At 35.4% G+C, this 17,950-nt stretch overlaps 3 protein-coding genes across 3 annotated transcripts; 2 read left to right on the plus strand and 1 right to left on the minus strand.

The window, feature by feature from the left end:
* The first annotated feature begins 171 nt into the window (after window positions 1-171).
* Window positions 172-4,723, plus strand: LOC122134682 (snake venom vascular endothelial growth factor toxin barietin). The gene is made up of 5 exons (XM_042710928.1): window positions 172-656; window positions 1,213-1,252; window positions 1,523-1,710; window positions 3,982-4,046; window positions 4,263-4,723. Exons 1-5 carry the CDS (start codon window positions 591-593, stop codon window positions 4,279-4,281), a joined length of 378 nt encoding a protein of 125 aa, XP_042566862.1. The 5' UTR covers window positions 172-590; the 3' UTR covers window positions 4,282-4,723.
* Window positions 4,724-4,836: 113 nt separating this feature from the next.
* On the plus strand, window positions 4,837-10,659 carry stx5al (syntaxin 5A, like). Its single transcript, XM_042710929.1, has 10 exons — window positions 4,837-4,969; window positions 5,493-5,721; window positions 5,857-5,927; window positions 7,047-7,102; window positions 7,188-7,258; window positions 7,358-7,516; window positions 7,708-7,789; window positions 7,880-7,977; window positions 8,071-8,192; window positions 9,401-10,659. Exons 2-10 carry the CDS (start codon window positions 5,512-5,514, stop codon window positions 9,558-9,560), a joined length of 1,029 nt encoding a protein of 342 aa, XP_042566863.1. The 5' UTR covers window positions 4,837-4,969; window positions 5,493-5,511; the 3' UTR covers window positions 9,561-10,659.
* Window positions 10,660-11,519: 860 nt separating this feature from the next.
* LOC109045428 (protein RD3) lies at window positions 11,520-13,447 on the minus strand. The gene is made up of 2 exons (XM_019063304.2): window positions 13,152-13,447; window positions 11,520-12,119 (listed from the first exon to the last, which is right to left on the minus strand). Exons 1-2 carry the CDS (start codon window positions 13,445-13,447, stop codon window positions 11,789-11,791), a joined length of 627 nt encoding a protein of 208 aa, XP_018918849.2. The 3' UTR covers window positions 11,520-11,788.
* Between the last annotated feature and the right edge of the window lie 4,503 nt (window positions 13,448-17,950).

Consider the following 17,950-nt stretch of genomic DNA (forward strand, 5'->3'; position numbering starts at 1 on the left):
CAGAGATACAACTATTTGAAAATCTGGAATCTGAGGGTGCAAAAAATACAAATACAAATATTGAGAAAATCGCCTTTAAAGTTGTCCAAATAAAGTCCTTAGCAATGCATATAATCAAAACTTAAGTTTGGATATATTTACGGTAGGAAACTTGATCTTTAGTTAATATCCTTATGATTTTTGGCATAAAAATAGATAATTTTGACCCATGCAATGTATTTTTGGCTATTGCTACAAACGTGCAACTTAAGACTGGTTTTGTGGTCCAGGGTCACATACTTCAAATGAGAGATGGTTACAAAATGATTAATCTGTATAGAGTTAGATATTTTATTTTACCAATATGTTATATGTCACTTTTAAAGCGACACGTCCTGTTTTTTTTTTTTTTTTTTTTTTGACTTAAAATGAAACCTTATTATAAGTTTAGGTGTGATGTCAAATAAGTTATTATCAGAATATATTTTGCAACCTCAGTCATGAGCATATGGTGAGTAACAGTTCCATCGGGAAACAGGATTCAAGTGAAAAGAGTAATGTGAATTATCATCAGTCTAATATTTGTCTCGCGAGGCAGCAGTTCAAATATAATGCTACTTTTTCTGTGTGTGCTGTATCTCGTCCTGTGCCACCAGGCATTTGGGATGGACCTACAGGTATAATTAAACTTTTTTCTTCTTTTTTTGCCAAAATGCAAACGTTTATCATAGCAACCTAATATATGTATTCATTTCAGCCTGTGCTACTGCATTGTGACAAAATGATATTTGCTAAATGTCTTCTCTGTTAGCCTAGTTTCTGTCTAGTACGCTGATCGTTAAGTGGCAGTAAAACTGTATTAATGAATGCCGTGATTTTTAAATGTATGATAGGCAGTGTGTGTAACTTGTTTCCTGTAGTGTGTAGACGTTGTAAATACAGCGTACGTGTTTTGGTGAGTGACGTAGGATGATGGAGTACGTGCTTAGGCTCATCATCTCTGTTACTGTAATTTGTGATGTACACACAAGTTTTCGGTCTGCCTCTCTGTTTTTATGGCCAATACACCCTATTAAGACAAAATGTTTACGTGCAGATTATGCCAAACCTTAGCGACTCCACCTGTTGGTAGAACAAAAAAACAACGAAATAAAACAAAAAACATTATCAATAAACCAAAAACTAATAAATAAACCTCGAAATTAACCAAACTGTTGTATCTTTAACCCACAGCAACCTTACAATCGAAATATCGGCCATAAGTCTGTTCAAGGTATACTCTCTCTCTTTCTTATTGGTCTGTTTAAAAGTAGGCTACTATTCATAGGAATCAAGTTGAAAAGACCATATCATTACTTTGTTTTCGACGTTTCTTTTTAGAGAAGTCAACTCAGATATTACGTGTCTTTGTTATATTGTGTTCTCCATTCGTTGTTTTATATTATTATTATTATATATATATATATATATATATATATATATATATATATATATATATATATATATATATATATATATATTTTTTTTTTTTTTTTTTTTTTAGCAATGAAGTTATACGTCAGCAGCCTTTGCAAGCCACGTGAAACGTTAGTAAAAGTTGAAGATGAATTCCCCGAGGTGATGCACAGACGTATTTTCCCCTCATGTGTGCCCCTGCAGCGCTGTGGCGGCTGCTGCTCTGATGAGGCAACGCTGTGTGTGAATGTGAGCTCATACACCACTGTGCTGCAGGTATGGCAATGTTATTGATTCAGTTCATCACCATATATGTTTTACAAACCCGATTCCAAAAAAGTTGGGACACTGTACAAGTTGTGAGTAAAAAAGGAATGGAATAATTTACAAATCTCATAAACTTATATTTTATTCACAATAGAATATAGATAACATATAAAATGTTGAAAGTGAGACATTTTGAATTGTCATGACAAATATTGTCTCATTTTGGATTTCATGAGAGCTACACATTCCAAAAAAGTTGGGACAGGTAGCAATAAGAGGCAGGAAAAGTTAAATGTACATATAAGGAACAGCTGGAGGACCAATTTGCAACTTATTAGGTCAATTGGCAACATGATTGGGTATAAAAAAAAACACTCAGGGTGGCAGTGTCTCTCAGAAGTCAAGATGGGCAGAGGATCACCAATTCCCCCAATGCTGCGGCGAAAAATAGTGGAGCAATATCAGAAACGAGTTTCTCAGATAAAAATTGCAAAGAGTTTGAAGTTATCATCATCTACAGTGCATAATATCATCCAAAGATTCATAGAATCTGGAACAATCTGTGCGTAAGGGTCAAGGCCGGAAAACCATACTGGATGCCTGTGATCTTCGGGCCCTTAGAGGGCACTGCATCACATACAGGAATGCTACTGGGAATGGAAATCACAACATGGGCTCAGGAATACTTCCAGAAAACATTGTCGGTGAACACAATCCACCGTACCATTCGGCGTTGCCGGCTAAAACCCGTATAGGTCAAAAAAGAAGCCATATCTAAACATGATCCAGAAGCGCAGGCGTTTTCTCTGGGCCAAGGCTCATTTAAAATGGACTGTGGCAAAGTGGAAAACTGTTCTGTGGTCAGACGAATCAAAATTTGAAGTTCTTTTTGGAAAACTGGTACTCCATGTCATCCGGACTAAAGAGGACAAGGACAACCCAAGTTGTTATCAGCGCTCAGTTCAGAAGCCTGCATCTCTGATGGTATGGGGTTGCATGAGTGTGTGTGGCATGGGCAGCTTACACATCTGGAAAGGCACCATCAATGCTGAAAGGTATATCCATTTACATTTACATTTAGTCATTTAGCAGACGCTTTTATCCAAAGCGACTTACAAATTAGGACAATGGAAGCAATCAAAAACAACAAAAGAGCAATGATAAGTAAGTGCTATAACAAGTCTCAGTTAGCCTAAATGCAGTATACGTAGCAAGGGCTTTTTAAATAATAAAATAAAATAAAAAGAAAAACAGATAGAATAGAAAAAGAATAGAGCAAGCTAGTGTTAGAGATTATTTTTTTATAATTGTATAATAAATGAAAAGAAAATAGATAGAATACAAAAAGATTAGAAAGGTAGTTAGATTTTTTTTTTTTTTAAATAGAATTAGAATAGTGAGTGCAAAAGTTAGAGGGTCAAATAAAGATGGAAGAGATGTGTTTTAAGCCGATTCTTGAAGATGGCTAAGGACTCAGCTGTTCGGATTGAGTTGGGCAGGTCATTCCACCAGGAGGGAACATTTAATTTAAAAGTCCGTAAAAGTGACTTTGTGCTTCTTTGGTATGGCACAATCAAACGACGTTCAATATCCAAGTTCTAGAACAACATATGCTCCCATCCAGACGACGTCTCTTTCAGAGAAGACCTTGCATTTTCCAACATGACAATGCCAGACCACATACTGCATCAATTACAAGATGATGGCTGCGTAGAAGAAGGATCCGGGTACTGAAATGGCCAGCCTGCAGTCCAGATCTTTCACCCATAGAAAACATTTGGCGCATCATAAAGAGGAAGATGCGACAAAGACCTAAGACAGTTGAGCAACTAGAAGCCTGTATTTGACAAGAATGGGACAACATTCCTATTCCTAAACTTGAGCAACTTGTCTCCTCAGTCCCTAGACGTTTGCAGACTATTATAAAAAGAAGAGGGGATGCCACACAGTGGTAAACATGGCCTTGTCCCAACTTTTTTTGAGATGTGTTGATGCCATGAAATTTAAAATCAACTTATTTTTCCCTTAAAATTATACATTTTCTCAGTTTAAACATTTGATATGTCATCTATGTTGTATTCTGAATAAAATATTCAGATTTGAAACTTCCACATCATTGCATTCTGTTTTTATTCACAATTTGTACAGTGTCTCAACTTTTTTGGAATCGGGTTTGTACTTTTCTTTTTTATTATTATTATTATTATTAATATTATTATTATTATTATTAATAAAATAAAAATAATAATAATTGTATTTTTTCCCACTACAAAATTACAGTTTATGCAGTTGAATGAGGAGAATATTGAGCTGCCGTTTGTTGAACACAGCCAGTGTCAATGCAGGTAATGCACAGGTTTATGACTTAACATTAAAAGCAATAATTGCTTTATAATTTCACAGAACCTCAGTTAAGCGTATGTCTGTATGATTTACAATTGCAAGTCGCTTTGGATAAATGCGTCTGCAAAATGACTACATGTAAATGTAGATGTGGCAAAGTTAACTTCTCATGGTGTTTTAATAATAATAATTATTATTATTCTCTTTCTTCTTAACAGGTTCAGAGACCAACTATGATGCTTATTGGAAACAGCTCATCCATGCCATAGATATTGTAATCTGCTTATTTAACCAGTTGTTTTATATTTTATCAAGTTATTTAAATGAATTAGTATTACTAACACTACTAATATATTAAATATAATAATAACAACATTACTTTTATATTTAATATTATGTAAAACATGTTGGTTTATTTAAGAAAAACATTTGCGGTTCACTTAAGTATAATTATTTATTGTAACTTTCGTTTACTTTCAAAAACATTTTTTCATGCAATTGTTTTTTATGCAAATCCATCATACAAGACGAAATAAGAACAGACATTGCTTCTAGTAAAAGTAAGCTATTGCATTAATATATAAGATGAGAACATAATCAGAAAGAATGTCAAACATGGTACATATTCTGAATCTGGTGCCTATGTTTTGATTGCTTTAATAAAAGATTTTAACTCAAACATCATCATAACTAACATAACATAACTTAAACTTAACAGTATCTTATCAGTATCCATACATCTGCTTGATAACTGCAACTCACTGCATCATCTTAAATTAAAACATAGTTTCACAGCGCCACCTTTGTTTGGACAATGATAAGAGCTCGCCTTTAAAGAATACGTGGCAGTGACGTCAATATCTGTGTTAAGACCCGGATATTATTCACAACCTGCACACAGTTCAACCATCAGAGAGGCAGAGTGGTGAGAAATGAATCTTTGTATCTTTCAGCTCACATGTTGTTATCACCCCTTCACAAATGAAAAATCAGCGGTGCTCGAGTATTCATGTATTCAGAAGCATGTGACGTTTTTCATTGTTTGACCGATGAAAACATTATAATCATATATTCAGCTACACATTTAGCTTAGCAGGTAGCAAGAGCTGGCTTTCAGAAAAAGAGTATGAAAATGATTGCAAAATAATGAGATACGCAGATGACATACCGCCACACTAGCGCAATCTTTTGCTTTTAAAAACGGTGACATTGCGCAGATGACAGCAATAGAGAAGTTTCTAGACGTGTTCTATTCAAAACAGCTGTGTCAGTTAAATTGATCAGTGACAGTAAAGACATTTACAATGTTACAAAAGATTGTTATTCCAAGTAAAAGCTGTTTTTTTTTATCTTTCAGTTAATCAAAGAATCCTAAAATTAAAATAAAAGTAAAATTGGAAGGGAGTTTTGCTGTTAAAACACTTTGATTTCTCCTTTCTTGTCATAAGGTGATGAGTTGGTGCATCCATGAACACACGTCGGCGTCACTGTCCTAAAAGCAGCCAGAACGGGGTGTACACTGGGCCATCTCAGACCCAGTCCCAGCTGGTCCAGCAGCTGGAAGCCCCCCTGGCTGTCCCAGCACCCATCACCCCTATCGTAGACACATTCAGCATGTCCTGCCGAGACCGTACCAGCGAGTTTCAGTCGGCGTGCAAGTCCCTGCAGGGGAGACAGGTGCCACAACTATTAATGCATATTGTCCAGTAACCTGCGAGTGGCTACTAGGTTTAATAATATAGTCTCCATTATATCACTTTTTCTACACAATAATAAACAACAACCTAAAAACACAAACTTGTTCTTTTCCAGAATGCAGCACAACCTGTCAGAGCTGTCAACAGTGCAGTTAGACAGCGGAGTGAATTCACCGTCTTGGCTAAGTGAGTTAAACTCAGTCACTTTACCTGGATTCTGATCATTCTGATGATGATCAAGTCGCATCAATACACATGCATAGTCTGCTTAACTTAATAACACTTTGGTAATCTTAATATCAAGATGAGCTCAAACTGCTTCTTACTCTCTAAATCAGTCACAAGTACAATTATGTATGCTCGTACCAGGATAAACAAAAATAAGAAAACAAAAAGAGAAAATAAATGATAACAATAATAATAAATATGTATATTTGCACAGCATCATTTAAAGAATACTATGAAGGAAAGTTTATTCACTCAAAAAGTGTATAATAATATATAAAAGTGTCAAAAGTTTATTTAAAGAATTTAATTATTTATTTTTAAAAAATAATCATTTTATTTAGCAAGGAAAGTGACAGTAAAGACATTTAAATGTCACTCTTGAACTTTTGATTTATTAAAAAAATAATGGAAAAAAAGTATCACGGTTTCCACAAAAAAAATATTAAGCAACACAACAGTTTTCAATATAAGAAATGTTTCTTGAGCAGCATTTTCATCACATAAATAAATAAAATATATTAAAATAGAAAACTGATATTTTTAATTGTAATAATATTTACTGTATTTTTTTAATCAATTAAATGCAGCTTGGTGAGCATAAGAGACTACTTTCAAAAAGATATAAAAAAATGTAATGTTAGTGCTTTTGTTTTTCAAGAATTAATTTTCATTATGATATCAGGACAGTTGTATCAGATTGACATTTTTGACATTGTTAAAAATACAAAAAGTAATATTTTTTAATTTTGTGGTAACAAAAGATAAATAAAAATAAATGACCATCATGTGATTGACCTAAACGTCAGACTTAAAATTTGTGAATCATCATTTAGCTGACTCTGACTGCTGTCAGCTTTTGAAGCTCCACATACTTCAGTCTATTGTTTGTTTATTGATGAAGATCGGATCAAACTTTATGACCAATTTCCTGGAAAATCCAGAGGTTTACTGTCATTAGTATTGGCACGAGACACTGCATTTGACCTATAATTTATTCAGACCAACTTAAACTTTAATGGTCCATGGTATTTCATCGACTTGGCCTTATGACAGATATTGACTGCATCTTATTAACAGGCGAATTGGAAGAGACCTCAGCAACACTTTTGCCAAGTTGGAGAAGCTCACAATCCGTAAGTATCTCGTCTCCCTCGCCATCTCACACATGTACCACTGCAGACTGTTTTGACGTGTAACTCAGTCCATTTTTACTTGCAGTTGCCAAAAGAAAGTCCCTTTTTGATGACAAAGCAACTGAAATTGACGAACTCACTTACATTGTGAAACAGGTCAGGATGATTGTTACTTCCCCTTTGCCAAGGACACATTATTCTGTCAACCTATTTCATAATGTAATGTGTCTCATAACTGTCTGTCTGTTCACTCAGGACATTAACAGTCTAAATAAGCAGATAGCTGGCCTGCAGGAAGTCGTTCGATCACGGGGTGGACAGAATGGCAGACACCTTCAGACGCATTCCAACAGCATCGTAGTCTCATTACAGGTATTAACCTCTGGCCTTTCTGCTCAATCACAAAGATGTCTAGTGGGCTTCTGCTTGAAATTAAAACCTGTTTTCTGTATTCAAAACAAACATCCATCTAAATCAACTTAAATCAAGTCATTCAAGTAAGAAAAAACATAATTAAACTAACTATTTTATTTTTATAGATACATCAATCAACAAAAAAATATATTCAAATAAATCTAATCTTACTCTGTTTTCTCTCTGTTTAGAACTTAAAACAGCAGAGAAGCAGGCAAGAGCAATTTTCTCAGACTCCTGCCTCGTCCTCCTCTTTCCACACCAACAGCTTCAGTAAGAGCATCTCTACTTGTGAAAAAGCACACATTGTCCACCTTTAAACATTTATGTAGTCATCTTTCCCTTTTGCTTCTCTTTCAACAGACAATTCAGTGCTTATGCAGGACGACTCCAAGAAGACGGATATATCTATAGATATGGACCTCAGCTCCAGTCAGCAGATGCAGTTAATCAGTGAACGGGTATCGTTTGTTCACCGGTTGTTTTATTATTGTACAGCTGCAGGGAAACTGATTCAAGTAAGTTTGAATCTCTGCTGTCATGTGTTTGTTTAGGATTCATACATTCAGAACCGTGCTGACACTATGCAGAATATAGAGTCCACCATTGTGGAGCTCGGATCCATATTTCAGCAGCTGGCTCATATGGTGAAAGAACAGGAAGAGACTGTACAGAGGTGAGGAAAAAAAACTGCATTTATTTGAGAGAAACTGTAAGTGGAACTGAAAAATAAATTAAGGGCTAAATAACAATTTAAACAACCAAAACTAATGATGGAATACATAATGGAATTACTGAAACAAATCAAAAATCAAAAAATAAAAGCTAATTCCAAATAGGGCTGGGCGATATATCTAACGATATAATTATGCGCATCTAGTCAGTAAAGCCGGTTCCCTGATTAGCGCTAAATCACCATCACCTGCTTTCAAATGGAGCGGCATTTAATAGACAGAGCCGTAGATCACTGACAAGCTACGCAATATCGCGTTGATTATCGAAGGCGATACATCTGCCATAATGAACGCGATATAGCGTAGCTTGTCAGTGATCTACGGCTCTGTCTATTAAATGCCGCTCCATTTGAAAGCAGGTGATGGTGATTTAGCGCTAATCAGGGAACCGGCTTTACTGACTAGATGCGCATAATTATATCTTTAGATATATCGCCCAGCCCTAATTCCAAGCATTCAATAAAATGGAAATAATACTAAAGTAACTCTGATCTATACCCAGAAATGTAGGTCAAATTCAAACACCAGTCTTTTATTTATTTATTTATTTTTGTTCCATTTTCAGTGTCTAATCAATAAGCGAGTGTTTTCCCCATTTGCTTCCATTTGTGGTTTGATCATCACTGTCTATGATCATAATGAAAAGCTCTCTGCTATTGTATTTGGCTCTTTTACAGTTAGCCAGTAATTTTTTTTTTTTCTTCAATTGATTTGGTAGAATAATGGTTCCAGTTGCTTTGAATAGACCAGCATCTTGACTCCAGTTAAACATCTTCACACATACACTACCATTCAAAAGTTAGGGGTCAGCAAGACTTTTTTAAATTATACTTTTATTTATTAGCAATGCAATAGTTTTATCAAAAGATTTCTGTTTCAAATAAATGCTTTTCTTTTAATTTGATCAAAGAATACTGAAAAAAGTATCAGTTTCCACAAAAATAGGAACAAAGGTATTTTCAACATTGATTTCTTGAGCATAAAATCAGCATATTTCTGGAAGACCATGTGATGCTAAACATTGGAGTAATGACTGCTGAAAATTCAGAGCATAAGATTATAAACAACAAACTTTTAAAGAGTAGTGTTATTTACACTATGTATGAACAAACAATAATTATTTCCATTGAACTTCTCTCTTCCCTGACAGAATTGATGCCAATGTAGAGGACACTCAGCTGAACGTGGAGCTAGCGCACTCAGAGATACTCAAATATTTCCAGTCCGTGTCCAACAACCGCTGGCTGCTCATCAAGATGTTCCTAATCCTCATCATTTTTTTCATCGTCTTTGTGGTTTTCATGACCTGACAGATTTCAAGAATTGGGTGATTCTCGGTATTTGAGGAATGAAAGGGGCTGTTCTCTCAGTCTTCTTTTTTTCTTTTCTCTGCTCTTTCTCTGCTCACTGGCTGCTGAGCTCTGTTATAGTGATCTCAATTCTATATATGCAGGGCATTTGTCAGTTTGTAGTCGATTTAAAACAGTTTGTCCATTTAAATTTCAATCTGATATGTTTCTGTATCCGTAGAGCAGACTCTTGGAAATTATTGTCTATAATTTAGTTTTCTAAATCACACAGATTGCAGAGATATCCTTGAGTAATGCCAGCAATCGTTTCATGGATAAAGAACCACCATTTTAACAAATTCTGTGTGACTTTTGATTGTATTAATCATGATACACACCTTTAGACATCATGTGTTCTGAGACCTTTTTATACATTTGCATTTTGTCTCTCTGTTGTCTAAATATTATTTTAGAGAAGACTTTATTTAGGGGTTAGTTACAGAACCCCTCTTATATTCTGCCAGCTGCAGTAGACTACCTAGTCACCTCAAATGACTTCTACACTTTTATGGTGACTGACTAGAGGTTTTAATGTGTGTTCTTTCTAGTTTGGATTTTGAGATCGATTACCCCTTTTGCACAACTTGTGAATACAGCTAGTTCAGCAGGTGAGAATTCAGTATTTGGAGCTGAATCATGAAAGTTATACAATTCAGACAGGATTTATTTTTAATTTCATTGGGTGTTTTAATCATTCTTCACAAGCTTATTTGTACACTGCCATTTTGCCCTTTCAGTATATCTCTGTGTACGGTCTCAGGGGGGTCCATAAGAATACCGCTTTCCAGATCTCAACGTAAATGGTGTTTTTTTTTAGAGAGAATAGACGCATTTGTGTTTAACTGGACTTTGAGATTGGGGGAAAGTCCCACCCCACCATTTGTGAAATGCATACTGAAAAAAAAAGGATATAGAAAATGTATGCTTGGTTGTAATGTCTGTTGGTGTTTTTCTTTTTTGCAGTAGCATATGTAGTTACTGTTTAATGAAAGTTCATGAGATAATTAATGAAATTAATTAAAGCTATTTTTAAATAAATAAAAAAAGTGACATTTTAAAACCGTTTAACTCTTGCATTTGATAAATATGCTGCATTTGAAGGAAGGGAAGTGTAGAGCAAGATTTTAATTAGCATCTATGGTTCCATGGAGAACCTTTAAAGGGGTCATATGATGCGATTTCAAATTTTCCTTTCTCTTTGGAGTGTTACAAGCTCTTGCTGAATAAAGAAGATCTGTAAAGTTGGAAAGACTAAAGTCTCAAATCAAAAGAGATATTCTTTATAAAAGTTAACACTTGTCCACGCCCTCCTGAAATGGCTCGGTCTAACACGCCCCCACATGTCTACGTCAGTATGTGGGAAGATTTGCATAACGCCACCCAGATGTTTACGCAAAGAAAGAAGGCATAACTTTTATTCTCGTTGTAGTATTGTTGCTACTGCCGCCATGTCGTATAGATGCTGTGTGTTTCATTGTGAAAGCGAAACTACTTTGTTTGGCCTTCCAAAAGAGGACATATCCACTTCGTCATGCCTGGAGCTGATCCGTGCTGGTCACTGAGGAAATGCATCAGCTTTGCACTGTGAATCGCAGACGAAGCAGAGTCCAGCCGGGGTCGTCACATGTGGTTGCCGCAAGCACAAGGTCTGCTCCTTCCTAGAATCCGCCTGCCGCACTGTTCTCAAGCCGCCCACCTCTGCTCACTCAAGCCGGCCGTTTTATGTTTACTTCTCGTCACTCCGGCCGGACAAGGCTTCACAATATGTTAAAAGGCATAACTTTTCCATCACACGCTTGAGGCATTCGGCCAATGACAACACGCTGGATAGCTGGCCAATCACAGCACACCTCGTTTTTCAGAGCAATGAGCCTTGTAAAAATCGACATGTTTCAGAAGGCGGGGCATAGAGGAGAAACAATAATGTACAGTATGTGGAAAGTAATGTGTTTTTTTAACCTTAAACTGCATAAACACATTTCATTACACCAAATACACAAAATAATGTTCTTTTTAGCAGCATCATATGACCCCTTTAATATCAATAGAACCTTTCCACACTCTCAGTAAAAAGCTACAAAACTGTCACTAGGGCAGTATCTTTTCAAAAGGTACTAATTTGTACCATTTAAGGGTAGTTTAGAATACCAGCTTTGTACCTGGGGTTTCCTACTCAAAACATAGCTTGTTCAGGTCAGCGCTCTTTCTTCCACTACACTGATATCAGGCATGCTCCTGATCCTCCTGTTTCTGTGGATACTGTCTTCATCCTCATCGTCCTCCTCGGCTTGGTCCTCAGCGTCACGACTGACTGTGACTCTACTCCACAGCGGGCTGATGCGGATCCGTGAGCCCAGGTTGATAACAGACATGCTCTTACTGCGGCTGGCCCTAGCCTTCAGTGCTCTCTTGCTGGCTTCCTCCTCCTCCACCTCATCCAGAAAGTTACACAGAACGGAACGAAACAGGCGTGACACCTCAGTCACCTCTGGCTCTACCTCTATCACCACTTTCCTCAGCCTAAACAAAAGTAGATTATTGCTTAAAGATGTAGATTCATTTTAATCATGCATTTGTCCATCATTATTGTCCATACACTTTACTCTGAATGTTTTGGAGTAACTTTACAACAGTTTGCCTTAACTAGCTGATGGTGGCAAATTTTTGAGTGGTTTAAAACATACATAGATCTTTTCATGCAAAGGATTTGACAAAAATCTTGACCTGGTTTTAAACAGTACAATTTAAAAAAAATGCATATATTGTTCAAAATTAAGGAGGAGAAAAAAACTATTAGGACACTTTCTGCCTGTAAAACTTAGTGGAAAAAGTCTGCAATGAAAACTGACATCACAGTCCATTAAAATTAGTTTTAGTTATTAGCTGCAGATCACTTGATTTAATAAATTGTTGCTATAATGTAATTTTTTTTATTTTTTTTTTATTTTTTTAAACCAATGTGAATTTTTGTATGATTTTGTATTTTTAATGTCTTCCTGTCGTGTCGCTGATGAGGTAAGGTTACTACACAAAAGGTAGGCTGTTGACTTTTTTTTTTTTACTTTTTTTTTGGTCAATTTTACATTTCAGTAAAAATGTTTTGTTGCATTCCAATGTGATGTTTACTAGATAGTAAAGTAATCAATTATATACATATTTTAGATAATGTAATCAGACTACATTTTTAATTACTTTTAACCTAACTCGTTTATTACATTGATTTAAATAGGATAACTTTGTACCATACTGATATAAAAATGCAAAGGAAATATATTCCATTTGTTGTTACTGACAACATGAAGTCCATTAAACATTAGCCTACATTACATTATCAAGGTTGCCAAAACTGGGGTTCGTGAGTTTAATGAAAAGCAGACAATTAATTAAATCATAAAAATGTAAAATAAATTAAAAATATATATTTTTAACAGATTGTTTATTTTTAAAAATCAACGCCACTTAAAGTAATCGATTATTCACAAACCGTATGTTGCTGTCTCTGAGATCTAGCTTTGTTAACCAAAGTCTAGCCTACTACTGACATAGGCCTACCTGAGGATGAGGGGGCCGCATTGGGAGGGAGAGACCTTGGCACACAGATCCTGAAGTTCCAGCATCTCCCCAGCTGGAATCTCATAGGAGGACTTTTGTGGAGGTGCAGCCAGCCAGCTGTAATCCACACAGGAGCTGCGCCTGCGGTTCTCCGTCGCCCTCTCCTGGCGCAGGCGCTCAGTGCGCTTCACCAAAGAGCCCAGCTCTAACATCAACATGTTAGTTACCAGTTCCTCAGGCGAGCGCTGACCAGGAACCTGGGGTTCCCTGGAGAACACTGATGACCAGAGGAACATCTGAAATGGAAAAGAACTTATAAGTGAACAATAAACCAAATATACAGTGATTATTGTGCACCAAAGCCCATCGATTTCAGAAAAAGGCCTACACTGATCCCAAAATATGTCATAAATTATAAAAGGCACATAAAAGACATATGGTTCAAGATTTATGCCACTTACCTTTTCCTAGATGTGCAAAGGGGTTGGTTATATTCCCACTGGACCTTTCCATCAACTTAGTCTGAAATATTTACACAGGACCACACATGTATTTACCACATAGCAGTTAGTTCTGTCCCTCTCAACACCAGATAAAGAGCTAAAGATAATCCCTTATTATTATAATCTACAGTAGAGCTTCATTTCAGAGGTTCATCACTTGGAAAAGAAAAAACAATGTAGTCAAAGTAAACTATCCTTCCAAACAAACCAAACGCACACTTCGCTGGTGGATGTCTAGCTTAGTCATTCCGATGAAATATTCTGTATTAATAGGATTATTCCTTTTAAGGGTTGCACAACACCGAATTAGATCCCAATCCTGTCTCAATAAACACTGGTAAGGTCCCCTGCTGTCCTTTTGCAGGCGTCCGAAATGATATGAAATCAGATTAGTATCAGAGAAATACAAAAGCTTTGCAGTTCTCATGTTTCAGACATGTCTGAAACCTTATTCATTCCATTTCCCTCATGCGGAAGAAACTCAAGTTGTAGAGTATTACATAATACTAATATATGTCAGAACTTGACTTTCAAACAGAAGAAGCTGGAGATCAAAGTTAAATCTGATTTAATTTCTTGCCTTGTTCTGATCCTAATACCACTGAACTTCTCACTTTTGTTCTTCGGCCTCCTGTCTCCTCACTATTGTTAAAAGCCCTGGGAAATTGCTCGGATTAGATTAATGTGTAATGTAAGAGTTCTTAAGTACTGGTGTTCAGGAAAGAGCTGCCACTCCGTATGTGTCTCTCAGTCTATAGGAATGAGGAAAAAGCCAACTCAGCTCCATTTTTACCAATGATAACTAACTTCCATACATATATGAATCAATCAATGAATGTTTTTAATTAATAAGAAAAGAAATGGAGACCTTCTAAATTATCCATGGTTTAAAAAAAAAAAAAGTTTATTTTTAATGCTTTTTTTCTTATTCAAAATGTGTATATAGCAGTGGTTTTGTTTGCTTGACTGCTAAAAATCATTTTAAAAACCACAATGAAAATACCTTTTTATTATTAAAATCTCATCCTTAATTTTACACAACAACCAACCCACATTCCCTTCTTGATTCTCATCTGCTTTTTATTTCTCATCCACTTTCATCTCTGCAAGTTCAGTTCCTGCTAAAATACCCTTCCATTAGATTTCAATCAATTTTGACGCTTTAAACCAGCGATTCCTCTCCCATCCGTTCTTCAAACCCTCTGTTAGGCATTATCACATTGCTTTCTACAGTTACAGTTGCTAGTATGTCTCTGTCATATTTTATCTTTAAATGTTTCAGTGTGGACTTTAATGTGAAAATGATATCAAAACACATTAGGAAAAGGAAACTGGTAACTTCAACCCAAGAAAAAAGAAAGTTTTATAATGTATGGATTTCCCATATACTCACAGCTGACATGAAGGAACTGTGTTTTTAAGAATGAATCTGTCTCTAAACATTAATTTAACAGATATAACGGAAAATTATTCGTACAACAATTTCTCTATAATTCAAAGGATAGAATAAGAAATTATTGAAAACTGGATTAGGATTTAATGCATTATTATTATTATTATTATTATTATACACCCAAATCTCCATACAAATAAATGTGTCTGCCTATTGATAAATGTTTATAGTAACTAATGTGAAGTGACTTTAAAATATTATATATATACATACATTAATTCACAATCCTTTTAAACTTTTTCACATAACCTTATTATTGTCTCCACCAAACAAACATGCTTTCCTTCCTGATCAGCTTTTATATTTATCCCCAGTATGTTGTCGCCATAAATCTCCCATATGCATCTGCTCAGGGTGCGGCTCTGATTTATCCCGGCTTGCCTTTGAGCAATAAAAATCCTCCACTGCTTGTGGAGCCCAGCCAAGAATTTGAGGAGGTGATCCAGAACCTCTCTCACATATTACACTGAAGGATCAAAGAGGGTATAAAAGTCTATTTAGAGAGTGCAAAATGAATCAAAGTCCCGGAGTAGATGTGTCAGATGGCATATGAGGTCTATATCTATGTAGGTTGTTTGAGAAACAGAAGTGATTGGTGCTGAGGTGCACGTTTGCTGTTACACTATTCAGGTGTGTTGGGCAGAAATCATTCTCCCTGAGAGAGAAAAAGAAGCAGGATGTCAGTTGTATCAAGTCTTGTTAAAATGAGTAAAAGCCAAGTGTATTTCATCTTCAGCACAGATGGCTCCTAGCCCAGTGTAAACAGCAGCGCTACATCTGTTAATTGCAAACTTCGTGCTGACAAAGAGATGACTTACACTGCTTAATCCTGGGATGCAGGAATTATTCAATCACAGGAGAAAACAATATTTCTTTACTAAAATTTTAACTAAAACGTTCTTTCTTTAACTGTAATTCCTAAAGTTTTTCCTCTAAACTGCAGATGGCAGTATTCTATCCCTAACACATGGGCCAATATCCAAAAACCTGTTATATTTAATTTAGGTCATCATTTAAGTGATTTTTTCATAAGCCAATTTATGGCACAGTTGAGTAATTGTGCAGTAAATAGGTAAAATAAATAAATAAATAAATAAAACCCTAGCAAATATCCACAAAAACACAGCATAATGTATAATTGAGAGATAAAAAAAAATTATATATAGCTCGTCATATTAAAAAAAGATATTTCCTTATGCAATTGCTCTGTAAAGGTTTGGGGTCTATTTGACCCCAAGGACCAAAAACGTAAACCCTACTAAAGAGTCGATTGAGGGTTAAAAACATCAAGAGGACTTTTATATAGAAATACGAGTAAAGAGCAAAGGTAATCACGCATGGTGTTTTGGATGTAACATCACACCCTGAATTTAAATGGCTGTTAAATATCTGTCCATGTTAGTGGACATCTGCATCAGATTAATAAAACAACCATTTTCATCTGTTTTTGTTGAGATCCTCTTGTACCTACTGCAAAGACAGAACTCACAATAAAACATCTCAGGTAATACCGTAAACTGTCATTCACTGACTTGAGTGAAAATATCTGTCAACAAATAGACAGTTAACCTGTATATGCAGCCATTTAATTACATTTGTGCCTGTTGAATGAGCTCCAAATGAGTGCTAATATTACACTAAACTCATTACACTATTTCAGTGCCCACAGGGGGATAATCTTTCCCATACTTGTTAACACAGTCTCTGGCTGCTGGTGTGATACTGTAAGTCAAGCTTTTTGATGTAAAGAGGGGTGTTTTGGGCACGAGCCAGCGAGCCACATAAGGAGCCACATTAGTAGCATTGTGAAACATCTTCATGAATAATACAGAGTAACTGATGGATTTCTTATCTGGTTATGTAATGGCCTTGTTGGTGTAGTATATTAATGTTACACCACAGTAGTGTTTTCCCCTCTGGCTTCAAACTCTCTTTTTTATCTCAGAGACAAAAACTTCATTGTTTTCGACAAATCTAATAATAATTCTAAACAAAATCAATTAAAGGTGGTGATACACATACAATGATTCGTCGTCACGTGTGACTATCATGAGAAGTGTAACCACATCCCCGCCAGGTCTGTGCTGTGAGCAGCGTGAGCATGTGGCTCCTGGCATACAGTTGAGAGAGTCATGCAACGTCTGCAATGTCACAGCTGCACTTCCCAATAATTTCTGCACATTAGCGTGAATCACATGTCACTCTGATACTGACACAAACATATGCAAAGCGTGAAATAGAAGGAGAGAAAATGCAAGGGAAGGTAGACTGTAAAGATGGTTTTCAATATATCAGCTGTACTGCACTGCCTACTCAGAGAGAGAGAGAAAGATATGAGAGACATTAAAGGGGAGGTAATGAAATATACTGAGCAATATAATGTCTGGAGTGACCAGAGAAGCCTACTGTGATTATAACCTGCCTGTACTCACAAACAGATTTTTTCATCTTTGTTTTTCAAACAGCATTTATTAATCTAGGTAAATGTTTATTCATTAATAGTATAATACTATAATAAAATATTTTATCAAGCTGGAAAAATTAAAATAGATTTTAGAATTGCATAAATTAAAATGAATAATAGTAGTAGAACTTATATATTAATAAATATTTAAAAATATATATATTATATTTAATATATATATTTATATATATATATAAATATTAAAAATAATTATACTGTAATATACCCAAGATTTTTGTCTTTTAGACATTTATTGATATATATATATATATATATATATATATATATATAAATGTATATATATGCATATACATATATAGAAATTAAAGTTAAAATTAGTTTGTCTAGTGAACAAACATGAATTAAGCATGAATATTAA

Source organism: Cyprinus carpio, chromosome A21, assembly GCF_018340385.1.
Source record: "Cyprinus carpio isolate SPL01 chromosome A21, ASM1834038v1, whole genome shotgun sequence".
Lineage (NCBI taxonomy): Eukaryota > Metazoa > Chordata > Actinopteri > Cypriniformes > Cyprinidae > Cyprinus > Cyprinus carpio.

Bases quoted from the DNA above. Each gene is read 5' to 3' on its own strand.
- LOC109045428 (XM_019063304.2), bottom strand. From the start codon at position 13,447: ATGTTCCTCTGGTCATCAGTGTTCTCCAGGGAACCCCAGGTTCCTGGT. The intron at 12,120-13,151 runs GTAGGCCTATGT...ACTTTTGTTTAG, and splicing joins TGCGGCCCCCTCATCCTCAG to GCTGAGGAAAGTGGTGATAG.
- LOC122134682 (XM_042710928.1), top strand. From the start codon at position 591: ATGCTACTTTTTCTGTGTGTGCTGTATCTCGTCCTGTGCCACCAGGCA. The intron at 1,253-1,522 runs GTATACTCTCTC...TTTTTTTTTTAG, and splicing joins CGGCCATAAGTCTGTTCAAG to CAATGAAGTTATACGTCAGC. The intron at 1,711-3,981 runs GTATGGCAATGT...ACAAAATTACAG, and splicing joins CATACACCACTGTGCTGCAG to TTTATGCAGTTGAATGAGGA.
- stx5al (XM_042710929.1), top strand. From the start codon at position 5,512: ATGAACACACGTCGGCGTCACTGTCCTAAAAGCAGCCAGAACGGGGTG. The intron at 7,259-7,357 runs GTCAGGATGATT...CTGTTCACTCAG, and splicing joins TCACTTACATTGTGAAACAG to GACATTAACAGTCTAAATAA. The intron at 8,193-9,400 runs GTGAGGAAAAAA...CTTCCCTGACAG, and splicing joins CAGGAAGAGACTGTACAGAG to AATTGATGCCAATGTAGAGG.